Raw genomic sequence first — 24,634 nt, 5'->3', positions numbered from 1 at the left:
GCAGGAAATGTACTTTTTAAAAAACTAAATCCCAAAATCCAAACTTATTGCATGGAATTTGTATATTTTACCAAAAATAATAAAACTCTCACAGGACTTATTAGTGTTTTTAGAACATTAAGATATATTTATTAAAATGAAAATTCCCCTCCATGGTCACTGCTTATTATGTGAATTCTAAAAAAGTTCCTTCTTTCCCCTAGTTCAAACTAAATTAAAATAAATATTATGAACATCATGATGTAGACTATTCAAGTATACATTTACCGTGGACTAAGATATTTTATATCAAATTTGAAGAAATGTACAATTCCATACACAAATGATATGCATATGTGTGATGTATACAAATGTGCATGATAAAAAGTAAAATGAGGATCAAGTTTTCAAAAATATTTTACCAATCTATATTTTAAATTTTTTTATAGCTGTAGATGGACAGCATGTCTTTATTCCATATATTTATTTTTATGGGGTGCTAAGGATCAAACCCAGTGTCTCACACATGCTAGGCAAATGCTCTGCCACTGAGCTACAGCCCCAGGTCCCAAGCTGTTATTTTGAACTATTCTTTTTATTTTGGGCCAAGATTGACTTCCTTATCCTTTTGACTTAATATTATTTTCTAAGCAGAGCTTATAATTATAATTTTTGAGATGTATCAATTATAAGATCATGATTTTATGAATAAGTACTTTAAAATTAAAATATTTGGCAATATTTCACAATGAAATCTAGAACTATTTATATCAAACACAAATGTACATTTAGACATATCAAATGTGTGAATGTAATATTCCTTTATAGAATCCTGCCTTGGGGAATACTTATATGCATAAGGTTATGTAAATAGATTAAATTTATAGTAAGTACAAATTAACAAAGTGAAAATCTAAAGAAAACAATTATGTACATGTTTTAACTGTGTGCTTATAACAGAATTTAAAGGTTGAATTCAAGTGTGTCTTAGAAAATAATTCTAAAATTCCCCATGCCCAAATCCCCAGTACCATTACAATAACAAGAGGTCTGAATATGATGTGGTCAAAGTCTTAAGGCAGACAGGTGATGATGGACATACATCTTCATTATTTACCTAGAAATTAGCATAAATTAATTTTCCAACATAAAGTTTGAATATATTTTAAAACACACCATTCTGTGAGGTTGAATATAACAAGTCACATAACATTCCTATTTGATTTACTGTAACCTGTAATTTTTTCAATTTCCATTAAGATCTTATCCTCTTCGTTATTACAAAGAACAATGGAAGATATTTCAACTAATATACCAATGCTGTGGTTACCATAATAGCATTATAATATGATATATGATTCCCTGTAATGCAAAATTATTTCTTTGCATTAATAATTTAAATATATTTATTTTTCTTTATTTTTACAGTCTACTCATCCAAAGTAAATACACATCTCTTAATTTTAGTGAGTCTCTAGCCTAAGGACTACAGAGCACATGTTACAATACAATACAATTGTATTTTGTTATAAAGTCACAGAAATATGATTATGTCAGTGGAAGAGTCATTAACATTGCATATTGTGGGTCATAAATTATTCAGTTTTACAATGCAAACTAGTGAGTTGGAGATAATATTTAAACATATAATATTTATATTATTACATAATATTTTGATGTGATTATTGATTTGGATCAGGCAAAAACCAAACAAAAAATTAAAATGATCAGAGTTTAAATTCAATTTATCTATCATCTAGTTTTACGGTTTCACCAAATTGTCATGGTATTAAAATATGTCTTAAAGAGAGAAAGAATAGAAGATTGAGAACAAGAGAGGGAAGTAAAATTTATTTTGCAGTTCTAGATAAATCTGGTTCATTAGGGTTTTAAAACTTGGAATAAAGTAAGTCTTAAAATTTATTCTGGCAACAAAACTGTTAGGTTGAAATATTGATTTTTAAACATTTGGGGAAACCAAAGAAAGCCACATTTTAAGTAATTGGTAATTTTATAAAGAAAAGGATGACACAAAGATAAATAGATGAATAGTTAGGCAGAAATATCAGAATGTATTTGTTGTTTTTGTGTGTTTATATGTATATGATTGTGAATGCATACCCATGTATTTATGATTTAAGTGGATTAAAACATCAAGGTGGTTTTTGTTTGTTTTTATATTGTTAGCAGAATCCAGAAGTGAGAGAAGATAGTCTCTGCCTTATACCCTCATTCAACCAGGGAACTAGATTGATAGAGGTTCCATCTATCTCATTCCCCGCATTTGGTCAAGGGCAGGAAGAGAGCTTCAGAGGGTCTACTATAGGCAATTAAATGCACCAACTCAAAGGTCATGCATATCACTATCACCCATAACCATGGAAGAGCATGACCCTCATATCACCACCCTGCTGCGGGTAGGAAAGGTGTATAATTCTGTGAATATAAAGAAGAGATTCTTGTTCAGTTGAATGATGAAGTCTCTAAAATAACTGTTACAGCAAAATACTCTAGTTAAGGATATTGCCGTGGATTTTTAATTTGATTAAAGTCATAACCCACAACTAGATGATCCATGTCTTTTCTATTAATAATGAACTATGTAGAAGAAAAAAGGAGTACCAGCCTAACCAAAAATGAAAAATGCCTTTGGAATGACCTGTGGCACATGAATCTAAGGAAAGAACAGTTTGAAATGGAGTAAAATGACTGTTTTGATTAAGAGAGGAGAAGAAGTTGGCCACATGGGGAAATTGAGAAAATAATATTGAAAGATCATGATTATCCTATTTCATGACATGGAGCCCTAATACCTTTTTGTATGCCATTTCTGATATAGTTTACTATAGTATAGTAAAAGATAATGATACATAAGATGCAGGGTTATTTTCCTTTTTATATGGATATATTCCTGATCCTTTTACAAGTAAATACCATTACATAATTAGATACTTGCAAGTTAGACCTTTGTATATACATTTTCAGATTTTCTTAGAACACATAAAAATACAAGTCATTTTCAAAATCTGCACATCCTTTCTCAGATATTCTAGAAAAAGTATATTTAATTCCCTATGAATAAAATATTCTTAAATCACCCAGGAATTTATGCTTAATTCTATATATCCATAAGAATTGACCTCATAATAGCAAAATGCTTTTTAGTATTGTTTTCTTAGAAAATTTAATTGAACTTTAGCCTAATATTTGAAATCTATGAACTCTAAAATATACAATTATCAAAGGAAGACTACATATGAATAACTTAAAAGCCCCCAAAGTAAAAGTGAGTTCATACTCAAAGTTTCAGATGCACAGTCTATTAATAAAAAAGTTTAAAATCTACCTCAAAATCAATTATTAAAATCATGTTCACAAGCTACTTATGATAATAAGTATTAACCATATTATGGTAATAACCATGCTAAAAGCACTATGAAAAGAATCCTAGCAATAAATAATAGAGCTGGGGTATAGCTCATTGGTAGAGCATGTGCTTAGCATGCAGAAGGCCCAATACCCAGCATACCCTGACACATATAGGTATGAATATGTATGTACTTTTGTATGTATACGTACATTAATTATATCTCAATTTGCATTTTAATACACTAATTCTACTTTATTATTTATAAAATACTGATCTTTTAATTCAATAAGTGAATAAAATATGCATATGTGCTGAATTCCATGTAAAGAAGTTGTAGTAGATAATAATATGGTCATTAAACTAATATCAAAATAATTTATACTTTTCATGTAAAAACAAAACCTATTGATAAAACAATGTCTATCTTATTTCATCTAACAGTTATTTAAGAATGGCCAGTCACTTTAGATATATTTTCTTTTGCCTACAGTTCTTTTGCAAAAATATGAGAGAGCTGGCATTCTTCAGAATGTTATAATACTTATGTCAACAAACAGCAGTGATGGTTCAAGAAAATACATGTACACATTGACCAAATTGCTCTTAGAAGACTGTTAAATAAAATTTTTCTTATATTGTTTTTAAAGCTTTGGAGTGGAGCTAAAAAACTAAAATGTGCCACAGACTGAATTATTACGAAATGAAAATGTTCTTCAGGTCATAGAAGCCCTGTGATTTTTAAATCAGATAAATTAAATAGAGAAGTCACTTTAAGTACACAGAACAACATCCTCATGCAAAATTAGTTTCTTTCCAATATAAAGCCTTCTGCCAACTCCTGTGTCATCCTCTTGGGAACTTCTGGTTTGTACCCCACTGGCCCAGTCCCTGCCAATGCATTCCATAGGATCAGCAGTGATTAAAAGAAAGTTTAGAAATGATGGCTGGTCATTATAGACCTGGAAATATAGCAATGGGGTAATCTTCAGTCACATTCCAGTTTGTGTGTAAATAAGAAGATAAAGACTGTCTTTGTCCATGGAAACCTGGGTGAACATCCTCACATCTTCCAGCTACTGTTCATTTGCAAGGGGGAAGTAAAAACAAGTTTTTTATATAAGACTGATACATGATTATCAAGGCCTTTGGTACTACCACATTAAGATATTCCATAACTCTATAGTAAAACAAACATTATTACCTCATGTACATATATGACTGCATGTACAATGTGATCCTACAATATGTATAACTGGAAAAATGAGCAATTATACTCCATTTATGTATGATCTATCAAAAGGTATAAATGCATTCTACTGTTATGTAGAACTAATTAGAACAAATAAAAGAATTTTAAAAAAAGATATTCCATAACTCAAGAAGTATTTCTTAAAAGTTCATATATTACTCATTAAGCAAAAGTTGCAAATTATTAGATTTGTTCAAATGTTCAATAAATATTAACTAAACCCAATCTGACTATTTGCATGATGTATAGCCCATACTTGTAATATCAGATCTTTTTATATTAAGACAAAATGGTCTTGAAATCTTTGGTCAACTTCAAGTCTTTTCCTTTTTTAGTAGAATTTTAGAAATATTTTTAAATGTCTTTTTATTTCTAGAGAGAATTCTCAATAAGATTTTATCCATAAAGTAAAATGCCAGATGATTAAAATTTTCTCATCTCAAATTCCATATCTCCATTTTCTCTCCAATTGTCAATCCCTTTTTAATTTGCTGAGAACAGTTCTGTCAGTCTGTTTTGGAAGCTATTCTAATTTAAGATTTCATTATCTCTCTTCTTCAGCCTTTGAATGGCCTGTCACTTGTTATACCCATCATAAAAGCTAGTCAAGAACACTTCTGATTTCTAGCTCTCAATTTACAGAGACACTGAATTGTGCACACATCCTTTTTCCATTTCTTCCCTCTGCTCTTGCTGTTTAGCGTATTTTTTAAAAAGCAGTGAATTTTTATTTGCTTTCCTCACTAAATAGTACAACAAATACAGCAGTAATGAGGCATTTTGTATATCCCTGAATATTCTTACCAAAAACATTCATGGAATGATCTCTTTATAATACTGCAAATACTGAACTGGGGAAAATTTGGAGAAAATTAATAAACATGCTGTACAATATTTAAAGTCCCTCATAAGAAAGGACTCTGAGAAATATCAGTTTAGAGAAGTACTTATGTTACATTTGATTTACATTTACTACACAGACAGCTGAGATTTAGGTGATCTATAGATGGGTGTTGTCCTTTTGGAATGGGGAACGTGGGCTCATTGCCAAGCTTGGCCATGTATGTTGACAAAGATTCTTAAACTCTTCTAAATGCTCTTAAGTCACTGAACTTATTAATTAATTTACTTATCAATCATTTTGCAGTGCTTTGGATCAAACACACAGCTTGGTACATGCTAGGCAAGCACTGGACTATATCTCAGTCCAACACACTAATCTTAATATTGGGCTCTCCTAAGAGTAGAATTTCCACTGACTATGAGATAAACTTTATAATGAAATATGGTATAAAAGATATACAGTAAAATATTAAGAACTTTGCAAGATGTCATGTCATAATTTTAGCTGATTTAGTAGCCTTTGCTAAGGCTGTCATGAAGCATGTAAGACTTCAGTTTTCCTATAGTATATTACATAGTTCTGAGGAAGCAAACTTAAAATGCCCTCCAGTGTCATGGAAGCAACTGGAAGTAAGTTTTCACATAGAAAAGATGTGTGTCTTCCTTTTTTTTTTTTTTTTTTTTTTGTGCTGGGGATCGAACCCAGGGTCTTGTGCTTGGGAGAAGGCAAGCACTCTACCGACTGAGCTATCTCCCCAGTCCTTGTGTGTCTTCTTGATCAAAGAATTACAAAAAAAAAAAAAAAAAAAAAAAAAAGCCCAGCAAGAAATCTACAAGTAACTTGTGAAATCCCTCCTGCCACATATCCACATATCCATTGCTGCCTTGGACCACCCAACCAGGTAGTGACCATCCTGTTTCTTGACCCTTCCTCTCTGCCTCAACCTCTGAGGTGAAAGTCACATAGCAGTTACGAAATGCCCAACCCCAAGTCCCCTTCCCCACCAACAGTAGGAAAGTGTCAACCCTAACTCAAATTTGGAAATTTGACTACTACAGGAGAGTTGACATTTAAATTTCCTGATTAAGATCTTCAGTACTGATACCGTAATTGTATTCACCCGGACCACTATTATTTTTAGTCACCAGGAAAATCATCTTTGTTCAGGGTCTCTCACTGAAAAGCTCAAAGAGGCTAACAAAATAAAGTTAGATTTTTCAAAACAAAGCACATATCATACCTGTACAAAATAATCCCTACAGAAAAAAAGTTACAAAATTATTTTCCAATTATCAATATAAAGTTATCTAGATAAAGTGATCATGTGAAATTAATGGATATACACACTTGTGGAATGTTAATACTACAGGTCACATATATATGGAAAAATAATAGGTAAAATAAGAATTTTGTTTATTCCTATCAGAATTTTTCTGAGCTTTTAAAAGTTAATGTAAATTTCCAAAAAGGAAGCTATCAATACAACATTATCCAGATTTATTTAACCAGCAAAGTATTAATCCACATTCTGGATATAATCTCATTACCTATGATACAATTTAGAAAATATGGCATATTTAATGAGTACCTATCAATAAAATGATATTGAAGATGAATATAAATATCACATAGATATCTACATAAAAAAGCTAAGTGTACCTTGTGAAAGTAGCTATCTCAAAAACTAATTAACAACTTTAATAAGATCTAGTGTTTAAAAACTCTAATTATAATTAGGAATTAACTTATTTTGTCCCATTGTCCCAGACATGGAACATGTACAAAAAATTAAATGGAGCTACAAATAAACCATTTAGAGCTACTTTGAAATAATTATCATATTTTAGAGGTCTATTATTTTGAGGAAAAATAAGTGAATGATTACAGCATTTGCAAATACATATGAAGAATTATAAGGTTTAGATTATGATTTCCAATCTATTTTAATCTACCTATGTCAATTTTGTTGAAATATTCCCAGAATTGAAAACTTGGGACTTCATTTGTTAAAAATACTTCAGAAATTTAACCAGGGCAGGAGTATTCTGAAATTTTATCAATTGGTAATATGCACAGGTTAATACTGTCAGCATAGACCAGTAAGATATGTCAGTGCCCCCAGGGTCATTGTAGACTCGGGGTCCTATGATCTGAATAACATGACAATCAGGTGGATAAAACATTTTTCTGCCCTCTCTTAAAAAATAAACAATTTAATAACAATATAAGTCACAATCTATCTGCAGTCTGGGTACCCACTAAATAACTTTTAGAAATTCCCCATAAAAATGATTTATCTAATTATTCTTCCTATGTATGCCCATAATTGTAGTTAAATGTCTTTCCAATTTAAGCCTATTTTTCTACTGAGTCTGGAGAGCATTAATTCATTTCCAGAACCAATAACTACAAAATGAAGTACTAAAACCATGATTCTGAATTCAACTGGGCACAGTGGCACATGCCTGGAAGCTGAGGCAGGAAGATCACTTGAGTCCAGGAGTTCAAAGCCAGCCTGAGTGACAAAGTGAGACTTCACCTCAGAAACAAACAAAGTACCAACAAAAATAAACAAAAATTTAAAAACCCCGCTAAAACAAGAGGCTTGGAAATCCAAATTTAGCAGCCAAACATTCCTAAACCACATATTAACTGTATGAAGCATGAGGTACTAATGTAATTTTTTTCATATCTAACGATTTTGAGACAGAGTTTAAGTCTATAGCAATTTTTCTATCACAATAAATTTGTATCTTAGTCTACTCAGGTTGCCAAAACAAATGCCACAGGCTCTATCGCTTAAATGTCAGAAATTTATTTTCTCAGTTTGGGAGATCAGAAAACTCAAGATCAAGGTGCCAGTCAATTGGACCTGTGGTGAGTGCTCTCCTGTCGGCTGATGGCCGTCCTCCAACTGTGTCCACACATAATGTGTACATGCTGACAGAGAGAACTCACTCCCCCTTCTTATAAAGCCATAGTCCCATAGGATTAGAGTCCCATTGTTTCGACTTTATTTAACCTAAATTACTTACTAAAGTCTTCACGACCCAAGATAGTCACACGGGGGGCTAGCACTTCACAAAAATAAAATTTTTAGAGGGATGACATAATTCAGTTCAAAGCAATTTGTACACTTTGTAAAACTCTTACTATGAATTACTCTATTATTCTATAACCCTTAATGAATTAAAAAAAGAAACCAGCATCTTTGTGATCAGAATAATACTGTATCTTTGACATTTGGATATATATAAGGTCAAGGTTTTCTCACCAGAAATGAATACAATAGAGCTATCTGTAAATATGCATGTATTACAGAAACATCATTAGAGAAAGATAATAAAAGTACCAACTTTATCTTAGAACTTGAATTGCTTCTCTTTGTGCCAGACTTATTAAGAATGATCAAATTACTCTAGCCTAAAATCTATGTTTTGAACCTCAGGCTTATTCTCAGTATCTTTTTATGATGGTCTTACTACTTTCACTTCTCTAGTCCTAATAAGGAGCAAAACTAATTATTTAAGCTAATCCTTTTATTACAATAGATGATCACTTTGTTACAGAATCAATTGTACTTCTTAAGAAGTCCTTTCTTAGCACTTAATCAGATTTCAGGTTGCATGCTTCAGAATCAAGACTTTATGATTTAAATAGTATTTTTAAAAGAAGAAAATCTACTTTGTTAAAATTAGAACCATGGAAACATTTTAATGACAGTTCTTTAAAGACATTCAATTTTTTTTGTCATTTAATGTAAAACTGGCGATCCAAGATGGCGGCCTAGAGGGAGACTGCACCTCCGGTCGCTCCACAACCCAGGAGTTAAGAAGGGGAGGCATTGAGAGACTCGGACTGAAGTGGAGCCACGGGTGAGTCTGCCCACTGGGTAAAGCTCAGCCCGGGTGGCAGGCCCAGATAGAGGTGGCTTATCGGAGCCGGGCAGGGCAGCTAGAGTCACCCACAGGCAGTCCTGCGCACTCCGGCGATGGGCCCCGCCCACACAGCCAGCTTCTCCAGGTTCTCGGAACGGAACTGGCCCGCTAGTGAGAGCCTTTCTGAACAGAGCAGGCTCCGAGTCCCGGAGCCGCTGCAGTGCAGTGTACTCCTGCAAAGAACCAGCGGAGAGCCTCGATCTGCAATCAACCTCAGGGATAAGGGCAGGGCAGCCGGAGACCTCTTCAGGCGGCTCTGCCCACTCCGGCTGCGGGCTCTCTTCACGGGGCGATCCAAGATGGCGGCCTAGAGGGAGACTGCACCCCCGGTCGCTCCACAACCCAGGAGTTAAGAAGGGGAGGCATTGAGAGACTCGGACTGAAGTGGAGCCACGGGTGAGTCTGCCCACTGGGTAAAGCTCAGCCCGGGTGGCAGGCCCAGATAGAGGTGGCTTAGCAGAGCCGGGCAGGGCAGCTTGAGTCTTCCCAAGGTAGTCTTCCACACTCCGGCAGTGGGCTCTTTCCACACGGCCAGCTGCACGGTGCAGGCCCACAGTGAGAGCATTTCCGCACAGAGCCAGTTCCAAATCGTGGAACCAGTAGGGGGCTAGGGGCAGTATTCTTCGAATGAGCTGCTTTATCAGATTCCTCCAAGACATCAGGCTACTGAAGGCTGGGAGGTGATACACTGGAAATCTACTGGGACACTATAAGCCAATAGTGGAAAACTGCAATATCTCAGGGTCCCACTGACAACTGACCATTATGAGAAAACAAGGGAAGAAAATGTCCCAAACAAACCTAGATACTACATCAATAAAACCCAATGACAGCAGAGCAGAAGAAATGTCAGAAAGGGAGTTCAGAATGTACGTAATTAAAACGATCAGGGAAGCTAATGAGGAGATGAAAGAGCAAATGCAGGCATTGAAGGAGGAGATGAAAGAGCAAATGCAGGCATTAAATGATTGCACCAATCAACAGTTAAAAGACCAAATACGGGAAGCAAGAGATCATTTCAATAAAGAATTAGAGATACTGAAAAAAAACCAAACTGAAATCCTTGAAATGAAGGAAACAATAAACCAAGTTAAAAACTCCATACAAAGCATAACCAATAGGATAGAACACCTGGAAGACAGAACCTCAGACATTGAAGACAAAATATTTAACCTTGAAAACAAAGTGGAACAAACAGAGAAGATGGTAAGAAATCATGAACAGAATCTCCAAGAACTATGGGATATCATGAAAAGGCCAAATTTGAGAATTATTGGGATTGAGGAAGGCTTAGAGAAACAAACCAAAGGAATGAACAATCTATTCAATGAAATAATAACAGAAAATTTCCCAAATCTGAAGAACGAAATGGAAAACCAAGTACAAGAGGCTTATAGAACTCCAAACATACAAAATTACAACAGACCCACACCAAGGCACATTATTATGAAAATACCTAACATACAAAATAAAGACAGAATTTTAAAGGCCGCGAGAGAAAAGAATCAAATTACATTCAGAGGGAAACCAATAAGAATATCAGCAGATTTTTCAATCCAGACCCTAAAAGCTAGAAGGGCCTGGAACAACATATACCAAGCCTTGAAAGAAAATGGATGCCAACCAAGAATCTTATACCCAGCAAAACTTACCTTCAAATTTGACGATGAAATAAGATCCTTCCATGATAAACAAAAGCTAAAGGAATTTACAAAAAGAAAGCCAGCATTACAGAACATTCTCAGCAAAATATTCCATGAGGAAGAGATGAAAAACAACGATGCAAATCAGCAACAGGAGGCGCTAGCCTAAAGGAATAGCCAAATAAAGGAGAAACCAAATCATGTCAAAAACAAATATGAGTCAATTGACTGGGAATACAAATCATATCACAATAATAACCCTGAATGTTAATGGCCTGAATTCATCAATCAAAAGACACAGACTGGCAGATTGGATTATAAAGAAAAATCCAACAATATGCTGCCTGCAAGAGACTCATCTCATAGAAAGAGACACCCATAGACTAAAGGTGAAAGGATGGGGAAAAACATACCATGCACACGGACACAGCAAAAAAGCTGGAGTATCCATCCTCATCTCAGATAATGTGGACTTCAAACCAAAACTAGTCAGAAGGGATAAAGAAGGACATTACATGCTGCTTAAGGGAAGCATAAATCAGCAAGACATAACAATCATAAATATCTATGCCCCGAACATTGGCTCATCCACGTACGTCAAACAAATCCTTCTCAATTCCAGAAACCAAATAGACCACAACACAATAATACTAGGCGATTTTAACACACCTCTCTCACCACTGGATAGATCGTCCAAACAAAAATTGAATAAAGAAACTATAGATCTCAACAACACAATCAGCAATTTAGACTTAACGGACATATATAGAATATACCATCCAACACAGAATGAATACACTTTCTTCTCAGCAGCACATGGATCCTTCTCTAAAATAGACCATATTTTATGCCACAAAGCTACTGTTAGTAAATACAAGAAGATAGAGATACTACCTTGTACTCTATCATATCATAATGGATTGAAATTAGAAATAAATGACAGAATAAAAAACAGAAACTTCTCCAATACCTGGAGACTAAATAATACACTATTATATGATGAATGGATAACAGAAGACATCAGGAGGGAAATAAAAAAATTCTTAGAAGTAAACGAGAACAAAGACACATCATATGAAAATCTCTGGGACACTATGAAAGCAGTACTTAGAGGAAGATTTATTTCATAGGGTGCATTCAAAAAAAGAAGTAGAAATCAACAAATAAACGAGTTAACACTACAGCTCAAAGCACTAGAAAAAGAAGAGCAGACCAATACCAAAAGTAGTAGAAGACAGGAAATAGTTAAAATCAGAGCCGAAATCAACGAAATCGAAACAAAAGAAACAATCGGAAAAATTAATAAAATAAATAGTTGGTTCTTTGAAAAAATAAATAAAATTGATAAACCCTTAGCCACACTAACAAAGAGAAAGAGGGAGAAAACTCAAATTACTAAAATTCGGAATGAACAAGGAAACATCACAACAGACACGAGTGAAATACAAAACATAATTAGAAGCTATTTCGAAAATCTATACTCCAACAAAACAGAAAACCTTGAAGACATCAACAAATTTCTAGAGACATATGAACTACCTAAACTGAACGAGGAGGACATACACAACTTAAATAAACCAATTTCAAGCAATGAAATAGAAGAGGTCATCAAAAGCCTACCAACAAAGAAAAGTCCAGGACCAGATGGGTTCTCAGCCGAGTTCTACAAAACCTTTAAAGAAGAGCTCATTCCAATACTCCTCAAACTATTCCATGAAATAGAAGAGGAGGGAACCCTACCAAACTCGTTCTATGAAGCCAATATCACCCTGATACCTAAACCAGACAGAGACACATCAAGGAAAGAAAATTTCAGACCAATATCCTTAATGAACATCGATGCAAAAATTCTCAACAAAATTTTAGCAAATCGCATACAAATATATATTAAAAAGATAGTGCACCACGATCAAGTGGGTTTTATCCCAGGGATGCAAGGTTGGTTCAACATTCGGAAATCAATAAATGTCATTCACCATATCAACAGACTTAAAGTTAAGAATCACATGATTATTTCAATAGATGCAGAAAAAGCATTTGATAAAATACAGCAGCCCTTCATGCTCAAAACACTAGAAAAAATTGGGGTAATGGGAACATTCCTAAACATTATAAAGGCCATCTACGCTAAGCCCATGGCTAATATCATTCTAAATGGTGAAAAACTGAAAGCGTTCCCCCTAAAAACTGGAACAAGGCAGGGATGCCCTCTTTCACCGCTTCTATTCAACATCGTCCTTGAGACTCTAGCCAGAGCAATCAGACAAACCAAAGAAATTAAAGGGATACGAATAGGAAAAGAAGAACTCAAACTATCCCTGTTCGCTGATGACATGATTATATATTTAGAGGAACCTGGAAATTCCACCAGAAAACTTTTAGAACTCATAAGTGAATTCAGTAAAGTAGCAGGTTACAAGATCAATGCTCATAAATCCAATGCATTTTTATACATAAGTGATGAATCTTCAGAAAGAGAAATTAGGAAAACTACCCCATTCACAATAGCATCGAAGAAAATAAAATACTTGGGAATCAATCTCACAAAAGAGGTGAAAGACCTCTACAATGAGAACTACAGAACACTAAAGAAAGAAATTCAAGAAAACCTTAGAAGATGGAAAGATCTCCCATGTTCCTGGATAGGCAGAATTAATATCGTCAAAATGGCTATACTACCTAAAGTTCTATACAGATTCAATGCAATTCCAATTAAAATCCCAATGATGTACCTCGCAGAAATAGAGCAAGCAATTATGAAATTCATCTGGAAGAATAAAAAACCTAGAATAGCTAAAGCAATCCTCAGTAGCAAGAGCGAAGCAGGGGGTATTGCAATACCAGATCTTCAACTCTACTACAAAGCAATAGTAACAAAAATGGCATGGTATTGGTACCAAAATAGACAGGTAGATCAATGGTACAGAATAGAGGACATGGACACAAACCCAAATAAATACAATTTTCTCATACTAGACAAAGGTTCCAACAATATGCAATGGAGAAAAGATAGCCTCTTCAACAAATGGTGCTGGGAAAACTGGAAAACTATATGCAATAGAATGAAACTAAACCCCTATCTCTCACCCTACACAAAACTCAACTCAAAATGGATCAAGGACCTCGGAATCAGACCAGAGACCCTGCATCTTATAGAAGAAAAAGTAGGTCCAAATCTTCAACTTGTTGGCTCAGGATCAGATTTCCTTAACAGGACTCCCATAGCACAAGAAATAAAAGCAAGAATAAACAACTGGGATAGATTCAAACTAAAAAGCTTTCTGTCAGCAAAGGAAACTATCAGAAATGTGAAGAGAGAGCCTACAGAGTGGGAGAATATCTTTGCCAACCATACCTCAGATAGAGCACTAATTTCCAGAATCTATAAAGAACTCAAAAAACTCTACACGAAGAATACAAATAATCCAATCAACAAATGGGCTAAGGAAATGAACAGACACTTCACAGAAGAAGATGTACAAGTAATCACCAGATATATGAAAAAATGTTCAACATCCCTAGTAATAAGGGAAATGCAAATCAAAACTACCCTAAGATTTCATCTCACCCCAATTAGAATGGCGATTATCAAGAATACAAGCAACAATAGGTGTTGGCGAGGATGTGGTGAAAAAGGAACACTCATACATTGCTGGTGGGGTTGCAAATTAGTGCAACCACTCTGGAAAGCAGTGTGGAGATTCCTCAGAAAGCTTGGAATGGAAACACCATTTGACCCAGCTATCCCACTCCTTGGCCTATACCCAAAGGACTTAAAAGCAGCATACTACAGAGATACAGCCACATCAATGTTCATTGCTGCTCAATTCACCATAGCCAGATTGTGGAACCAACCTAGATGTCCTTCGGTTGATGAATGGATAAAGAAACTGTGGCATATTTATACAATGGAATATTACTCCGCAATGAAGAATGATAAAATTATGGCATTTGTAGGCAAATGGTCGAAATTGGAGAATATCATGCTAAGTGAGATAAGCCAATCTCAAAAACTAAAGGACGAATGATCTCGCTGATAAGCGGATGAGGACATATAATGGGGGGTGGGACGGGCTAGCATTAGGTTTAGGGTTAGGTTTAGAGTTAGGCTAAGGAGAGCAGTAAGAATGAAGGAAAGAAGGACTGTGTAGAGGGAAAAGAGGGGTGGGAGGGGTGGGAGGGGTGGGGGGGAGGGGAAAAATATAATAAACATCATTACCCTATGTAAACGTAAAAAAAAAAATAAATAAATATAAAAAAAAAATTTAATGTAAAACTGTATAACCTGGAATGACTGATCCCTCATAACTGCAATTTTTTTATAAATGATCTGATTAAAAAAATCAATAAGCACAAAACTTAAGAATGCCCTTTTGCTAGAAACAATTTCATTACTGTATTTTGATCTAAATTCATTTTTGTGATCAACACTAGCATAGAAAATGTTTACTAAAAAATGTCAGTGGTTTGGAAGTGGGATGATTTTCCAGGTTGTCATCAGAGCACTGGGGGCATTAGGAAAACTTGACTTTTCAGGAACAACACTCACTGGGTACTCAGGACAGCTCATGTCATCAGATCATGTTAGACAGACAACTTTAATGAGTCACCATCTTGTAAAAGCTATACCAATTGTTTGAAACCCTGTTTAACAGTGAACCTATCAAAAAGATCCCTACTTTGGGAGGATTATTTGTCATAAAACTTAAATTCCTTACAGATTAGGTTTCAGAAACATGGTACTATTTAGAACTACTAAAAACTATAGTTCGTTCATATTTACCTTATTTTGCTATTTGGAATTTTAAAAATAAGAAGACAGATGCATTTCCTATTTGACAGATTCCATACATTGGTTACCACAAGTATCCTCACCACCCCAAAAAAGAATATTCACCTCCTTTGCTGATGAAGCAACTTAAAATTAAATTCAGTAACAAAGCCAGGACTTGTATCCATTTTTCTTAGGCTCTGTATTCTTGTACATGCACATAACTGAACCTAGATTAAATGTTCAGAGATACATTCTTTATGCACTTTGTTTATATTCCAAATGTAATTAAACATTTTTAGTAGTTAACGGCTACTGTGAAAGAGTTCTCATCCTCTAGTGTACATTTTATAATTACTGTTAATATGCAGGAAATACATCAATTTATTAGTATATAGTGAATGACCTAAGTTATCTTAATTCTTCGAAAGCTTTTTAGTTTCTTCCTTCAGAATTCTTAGACACACAGCTGTGACTTTTTACTCCTGGTACTTGTTACTTGCCTCTATTGCTTGCCCTACAGCATTGTCAGTCTCCACTGTTATGGAAGCTGGGAGACTAACTTCCTTGCTTTATTCCCGTCTTAGGAAAAGCTAATAAAATACCAATGACATCTGCTATGGATTTCTAGTTTGACAGGCATTGAAAATTATGAAGGTAACTTCTTAGTATGCTGAGAGTTTTGCTGTAGTGGTATTTTCTGTAGATTTTAATTTAAAAATAAGTGTAAGACTACTGAATAATTAATCAGCATAATTGATATAGAATACAGTAATATTAAAAAAGTTGTCGAATATTAGGTCATTTATTTTGTTACCATGAGTCATTCTTTTAATACTTCACTTGGCATATATTTTCTTTTGGATTTTCAACATTATTTATAAGTGACATTGGCCTATGGTTGTCTTTCTTACTATTTCTATTTCTATTGTGCTATACTCTCCCTCTACCCCATGGAAGGAATCAAAGTGCTGTATGAGCCGTATCCCCGGCACTTTTTATTTTTTGAGATAGGGTCTCACTGAAGTTTCCAAGGCTGGCTTCAAACTCGGCAATCCTCCTGTCTCTGTCTCCCAAGTAGCATGTGTCAGCACTCCCAGGTGTGAGGCACCTTTTCATTTTTATTTTGGTATAAAATGACAGGATTTGAAAACTTTCACTTTTTCCCCATATTATAGAAAAATTTTCAAACTTGAAAGTATCTATTTCTCTATAAGTTTTATGGAAATTATACAGCATGAAGTATTAGCTACAGTTAAAAGTCTGAATATGTTTTCAACTTATTCTATCATTACTGATCAGTTTTTGAGTCAATTTTCATTATATTAAACTGTCCATTCTTTCTGTACATATAATACTTTGCCATAATCGTGGTCTTTGATATCTTTAATCCTTATAGTTTTTACCTCTTAGTTTTAACATTTTTTTCTCATCTCAACTTCTTTGACAAATATCTGTATTTTTAAAAACATGTCAATTTACTGCTGGACTACAGAGTAACATTTTGTTATGTTGAATTTCTAAAGTTTGCTCAAGAATGTCAAATATCTTAAGAAAAAATTGTTTTCATCTCCCTTCATAACTCCTAGAACTACAGTAAAAGAGCCTGATTTACACTGAGTTTGCCAATCAACTGAACATTTAAAATTGTATAAAAGGTGTATTACTCCCCACCTTGTTACTTCTTGGAACAATAAAATGAAATGAGTTGTTTACAATAGGTAAATGAACTATAAGTTATTGCTGTATGATTAAGTAGTGTACATACCTTGCAGATTAGTTGAAAGAGATTATGAAGGACTATCTTTGATTGTTGGCAAAGACTGGGAAAGCAGTTTTTATTATTTTTTCCTTTGTGATATATATAGTAGCATCGAGTAAGATAGTTGCTCTATCTTTTAATAAAAGACAAATGTACATCAGGAAAAATTATAATGGCAGTATTAGTGATTAGGAGTTTTCAAAAGCAAGTACTTATAGTAATGGATATGAGTCATAAAAGATAACACAACTCCTGAAAAGGCATATTTCATCAAAATTAATATCTTTGTGATAAAGGTATGTTGTTTTCATTTCTAAGATGAGAATAACTGTCTTGTTTACATTATACGATAAGTAATTTATCTGATACTTGAAAGTTTTATGTAGGTTTGAGCTCCTTTTTATTATTTTCTTTTATAATATGTATTCTTTTTGGAACTGTATTATATAAACAATTATCAACAAATTTGTATTTAAAATAAAATATTCTATAAAGACATTTGCTAAGCTTGAATTTGAATAGATTAAAAAATTAATGATGTTATGGGATAAAAAACAAATCATCAGGAAAGAATGGTCAGTCTTTGTTTTATTAGAGTCTGTATATATTTTCTACACTCAAACAGATAAATGAGATCTGAAAATTAATTATGGTTTAAGTATCCTAAAAATTAAAAGCAGCAACCAGTAAAATTCTCAAAATTGTAAACTTTAAGATAGGGTTGTAATTAAATAGACTATTCTGAAACTTAAAGCATACAATTGACCAAAAATAATCATGTTTCAATCCTAGGGACTTTAAAAAGTAATCGTCTTTGAGGAATTCGAACATGAGATTGTTTCTGAGAATGTAGCTGCACGATTGTATTTAACTGAAAGAAGAGGCTGTTTCCTTCAGTTAAGCCTTCAATTAAAGTGTACTTTCATATTCATTAAACTCAGAAACCTAGAACAATCCTCTAAATCTGATTCGTTCCAATGAACTGCCTAAAGAATACCGGTAATTATAAAATTTTCCAGATCTTATTGACATTTCTGATTTCTCTCCTGTCATTTACTCATGTAGCCCATAAGCCTGGATATGAATTTAAAAGAAATACAGGAAACACAGGATTAGAATCTCATGAATAGTATTTCAGCAAGGGAACATCCAATAATATGAAAAATGAGACTAAATAAAATCAAAAGATAGAACTTCTTCTTTTTGAAAATTATAGCCTATTCCAAATAGTAACTTTTAATATCAAAATAATAATTTTATTCTTTTTGACTATAAAAATAATTATTTGAAAATATTTATAATTTATTTTAAATTGAATACAAATATTTATACATATCAAAATTCAGGATACAGGAAAAAGGTGCATTAATGTGTGTTCACGCATGCACTATGTTAAAAACAAACAAAAACATTTAGCAGGGGCAGTACTGGGGTGCTCTACCATTGAGTTACATTCCCAGACCTTCTTATTTTTTGAGTCATGGTGTCACTAAGTTGCTGAGGCTGGCTACAAACTTGTGATCCTGCTGCCTCAACCTCCTAAGTCACTAGAGTCATATAGCCTGCACCATAACACCTAGCTGAAAAATATATTTTAAATTAATTGTTAAAATGAACCCTAATATTATGTATAATAAAATTTTTTAAAAACTTACGAAAAGATTCTATGCTTCTATGCTTCAATTTATTTGTCATACTTATATCTGTTCCAGTACAAAATACATTAAAACTTTAATTACAGATGTGATTGCAACTAAAAATAAATAAAAGAGAAAAAAAAAAAGAGAGAAAAAGAAAAGAAGAATTCTCATGTGAAGCATCTTACTACTTCCTGTGGAAAATTCTGGTTCTTGAACCATCAAATAATAATCTGTGCACATGCACACAGAATCTACCTTGACTACCAATATGAGACAAACAGGCCTCCCTCCAAGGAACAACAGGGGAAGCAAGCAGTCCTGCAATCTGTCTCAGGCACAGTCATCTTTGATTTTACATACAAGTCTTTCACATAAATATATTCAAAAAATAGGGAAAAAAAACTAAAAAAAAAATCACTGATAGTCTATCTTGTTGGCATGTATAAATTACTGAATTTAAGGAATAATGGAGAAACTTCCTAAATTTCAGACAACAAAACAAATACAATCATAAAATTTTCTAACAAAGTAACAACACTCAAGTTGGACTATAATTTCTTCAACCAAGTCATACTGGGTAGAATAGTGTCATGAGATCCAGAGGACCAATGAAAACAAAATTCAACTCAAAACTTTTATACATTCAGCCAGGATTTTCTTCCACTGTGAATGTAATAGACAGATATAAATTGATGGGATTATTATTTTGTAGACCTATCCAACAAATAATGAATGATGGAAAATACATAAAGTGGAAGTATTTTTAATTGAAAACAATCATAGCTTAGTATTATCTGAGGAGAAGTTATAATAGTTACAACTCTAATTTCAAATGCTGAAACTCTTACTGAAAAATGAAACACAATAGTCAATGAGAAAAATACATGTCACCTTGATCTAAAGCCCATATAATTCCAAAAATATACATGGAGGTGCTATTTTGAGTGGGATTATAAAGAAGTTAAATAATGTTTAATTCTCATATAATACAAGAAACTGCATATGCATACTCTCTTGTTTCTAGTAGAGAAAAAAATCATATGCTTAAAATCATGCCAAATGAAATAAGCCAAACTCAAAGTCAAGGGTTGAATGTTTGCCTCATATGCAGAAGCTAAAGAGAAAAAAGGAATAAAGAGGGGAAATCCTGCAAAAATAGAAGGCAGTTCAGTAGAGTAGAAATGGTACCACAGGGAAGGGACAGAAAGGGAAAGAATTGAGGAATGAAGTTGACCAAATTATGCTAAGTGCATGTATCAATGTATCACAATGCATTCCAATTTTATATATGACTATAATGCACTAATTAAATAATAACTACATAGAAAGAAGACCAATAAAGTAGAAGGAGATCAGAAGGCAGGAAGAGAGAAGGGAAGGAGATAGCACTGGGGGTTGAAATGGAAAAAACTATATAAGTATATATAGATATATCAAATGAACCTCACTATTGTGTATAACTATGATGCACTGAAAGAAACACTATTTTAAAAAGGCAAAGAATAAAATCTTAAAATAACTGGTAGGATGAAAACAGCACGTACTTTTAAACATTAAAATCGAGATGAATGGAGTTGGAGAATATCATGTTAAGTGAAATAAGCCAGTCTCAAAAAACCAAAGACCAAATGATTTCTCTGATAAGTAGATGATGATTCATAATGAGGGTGGGGGGTAAGGGAAGAATGGAGGAAGGATTTTGTAGAGGGAAATGAGAAGTGGGGGGGGCAGGAGAAGGAAACATAAGAATGAGACAAACATCATTACCCTATTTACATGTATGAATACACAAATGGTATGACTCTACTTCATGTACAACCGGAGAAATGATAGTTGTAGAGAAACAGGGATAGGGGATGCAGTGGTAGAGCTCTTGCCTACCACACAGAGGCCCTGGATTCAATTCCCAGCGCCACAAGGAAGAGAGAAAGAGAGAGAGAATTGTGAATAATGCGAATAAAGTAATTTGGTAGAACATGAAACTTATGTAACAAAAAAATTGTGTGTATTTAAAGAGTTCCTTTAAAAACTAAGCTCAGAGTGAACCTACAAATAGAAGATAATTTACAAATTCCCTTTATTAATTCTTTGTGTCTAAATGAATTTTAATTGTAATTTATAATAAACACTTACCAGCACTTAACGTGAGAACTTGAATATATTAACTTATTTTATGCCCAAATAATCTTTCTTAATTAACCTCATTTTATATAATAGGAAAATCTTTGCCAATAAAGTTGAAGGATTTGGTCAGGGAAATAATACTGCTAAGATTTAGACTTCAACTCAGGCAATCTGACTCCAGAACCCAGCAATTCTCAATACACTCTGGGTACTCAATGAATTCTACAGCCTCTACATTATGGACAATACAAGAAATATATTTATAAAAACCTCAAGTGATTTTTTCCCTTTATTCTTTACTTACATCAGTAGGCAGGATCAGGGTGCATGAGGGTTGGGAGGAAGTTCAAGTGTTGGAGAATGACTAACATTGAAGCCCAAGCTATGACTGAGTTAGTCTCCTGTCTCCTGGGTCACTGCTCCTCCTCACAGAAGACCAAGCTGCCTTAGCAGAAAGCTTGTGGAATGTTCTGGCTCTGCCCTGGCAGTACTTGAGTATGGAACATCACTGCACAAGCTTTTTTCCTGGGTCTTCCCACACACCTTGCCCTCCCTTCTTCACCATGAAGACTGAGTCTCTGATAAGCCTTCTATCAAATGGTTTTCTAATCTCTTTAGGTCTATTTTTTTTTTTCTTTTTTTTTTTTTTTTTTTTTTTTGGTCTCTCCACATCACTCGTTTTATCCTGGGCCCACAAACTACTGGGATGAAGGTTCATTAACCTATACGCTATGATAGGCAAAGAGGGACAGAGACAGACTGACAGACATGGCAAGAAGGGGTAAGAACTGCAGAGTGTAACCTGTACACACATCTCCCTTTAACAGTTTGAATGTTTGTATAAGATTTTTGTATGTGAGTAAAATATATAGCTGCATTGTTTCAATTTCTAAAGTATGTATGGATATATTTTATAAGGTACTGATTGTCCACTATGAAGGCAGAATCATTTACTGGACAACAGATTTGAAGGAAGTCTCCATGGATGCAGACTTTCCTACAAACAGTCACATAGTGAAGCCACATGAACGAACTGTTCACATAAATTAGGCTCCTTTTACATAAATTGGTTTGCCACAGTCTCCCCCATTCCCACTTCTGGAAATCAAACCCAGGGCCTTGCACAAGCGAGGCAAGTGTTCTACCACTGAGCTATATCCCTAGGCCTTTCTCAGACTTCTGCAAGATTTGAAAATGAAACAGGGCTGCACTTGCTTCTTTTTCAAATATGAGATATATAAACAGGCATGAGCACAGAATTCCAACAGTCGTTCACATTCTTTTACTTACAGCCCTCATAGATGTCAGTGGGAATATGGACTGCTGCATGTTGATAGGATATTTGTCGTCCAAAATTAGCATCATCAATAAAAACAGGTTTAATCCTCTGGCTGCCTGGTTCGCTGTCATTTTTTTCAGGCTGCAAAGGAAAAGATAGATAATAAATAATTTTATTATGCTAACAGATATTTTCAAATTTATTTTCATTTATTAAATATTTACTCTTCAAAAAACAAAAAATCCATAAGAATATTTTTAAAGATAATTCCATGATGGCATTGAAAACATGAATTCCTATTCAAGTATAAGCTTTCGATTGCAATAAATTCCCCGTATTTCTCCAATGTTGGAGTCATTTGGGAACCACCCAGAGCTTTCTCACATAATACATGTTAAGATGCACATTTACAGGGTAAGTGCCTTTAAATACAACTGAATTAAAATGTCCATTTGAAGTACATTTCACAATATATTTTACTAAGTTTATATTGGTCATTTGAGGATAACTTGGCAACTAATGGTACACATGACAGCAATCAAGCAGCAATGAAAGATTATTTTATGTCAGATTCTCTTGGTTTCTGCATGTTTTTCATGTGTTTCAATTTTTGTGTTTAAAAAGAAAGTATATTGCCAAGCACGGGGCATACACCTGGTAATCCCAGTGGCTTAGGACACTGAGGCAGGAGGATAATGAGTTCAAAGTCAGCCTCAGCAACTTAGCAAGGCACTTAGCAACTCAGCTAGACCTTATCTCTAAATAAAATATTTTAAAAGGACTGGGGATGTGGTTCAGTGATTAAGCATAACTTCTTCAATCTGAAGAATTAATATACTCTGGTTCTTTCCTTAATTGCAACTTCTTTGGAATGTGAAATGTGTTGTGCCCTGAGGAACTGTTCCCTCTATAGTTTAGACTATGTCTCATAATTTATACTTAAAAAACACTCTAAAGTTAAAAAAAAAAAATTAAAAAAATAAAAGGGCTGGGGATGTGGCTCAACGGTTAAGCACCCCTGGGTTTAATCCTCAGTACAAAAAAAAAAAAAGGAAAGAAGAAAAGAAAGTATATTGAGAAAGAAGAGATCCACTATAACTCTAAACACAATTAAACCCTAACTTCAGTTAATTTGTTTCCTAAGGTAGGAACTCAGATACAATCAATAATGATTCAGCAAATCCCACAGGAGATTAAAGTCAAAGATTAATTTTCCATCTGTTGGAACTATGTTGGTGAGAATTACCTTGTTGCCACTCACAACCTTAGCAGGAAACTAGGAATTTCATTCATTTATCAAAAAAAATCTATAACATTTTGTTCTATTTACATTAAACATTTTTTAAGTTGAAATATAGTCATTTTAACTCTTCCCTAATGAAATTTTTTAAAATTAAATTCAGGCCCATATTTTTAATTCCTTTACTGTGGACACTGACTTCTATATTCCAAAGGTAATAGCCTCAAAAAAAAATTGAAAAAAATTTGCAACACTTGACAAAAATATATCACACAGAAATCCAACTTGTCAGGCACAATGCAGCAAGACCCGTGATAAACAACAGAGAACACTGAAAGAAATAACCTGAAAACATCCTAATGCAGCTATTAGAATTTGAAAAGTCAGCAGGTCTACAAAGATGTAATAGTGTCCAACTTTTCGTATCACTTTGGAAATTTAAATGACCAGGTAACACATTAGCATCCTCAAATATTTGAAAACACAAACACATCCATGTCATTTTTTTCCCTTGGAAAATTGAACTTTAGAAATACTATAAGAATGAGCAATATAGCTCTTTTTATTTTTACCAATGACTTCCGATGCTCCAGGTAGAACATAACTAGGTAATGAAATCAGTTGTAGGTTATGCCTAAATTATTTTTGTAAATGAAACACAGATGAGCAAATACTCAATATAAGAAGAACTATTTTATGTCATTCCTGGAATGGGCAGGTGATCGATGTGAGTATGGCAGGCACACAAGAGCGTGAGGGAGTTGGGTTATAAAATCTGTCTTTGGTAAAGTGAAG

The 24,634-nt window shown here is 33.9% G+C and overlaps 1 protein-coding gene across 13 annotated transcripts in view; it reads right to left on the bottom strand.

Annotated features, from left to right (window-relative positions):
• Positions 1-24,634, bottom strand: part of Cacna2d1 (calcium voltage-gated channel auxiliary subunit alpha2delta 1) — a 460,852-nt gene that overhangs the window by 141,672 nt on the left and 294,546 nt on the right. For all 13 annotated transcript variants that reach the window (XM_047560214.1, XM_047560216.1, XM_047560218.1 and 10 more), the window contains one exon: positions 22,611-22,740. In XM_047560214.1, coding sequence (XP_047416170.1) covers positions 22,611-22,740 — 130 coding nt within the window. The remainder of the gene's footprint in view (positions 1-22,610; positions 22,741-24,634) is intronic.

Source organism: Sciurus carolinensis, chromosome 8 (assembly GCF_902686445.1).
Source record: "Sciurus carolinensis chromosome 8, mSciCar1.2, whole genome shotgun sequence".
Classification (NCBI taxonomy): Eukaryota; Metazoa; Chordata; class Mammalia; order Rodentia; family Sciuridae; genus Sciurus; species Sciurus carolinensis.
Note: the sequence above shows the minus strand (reverse complement) of the source record. Positions and strands in the feature narration are given on the sequence as shown.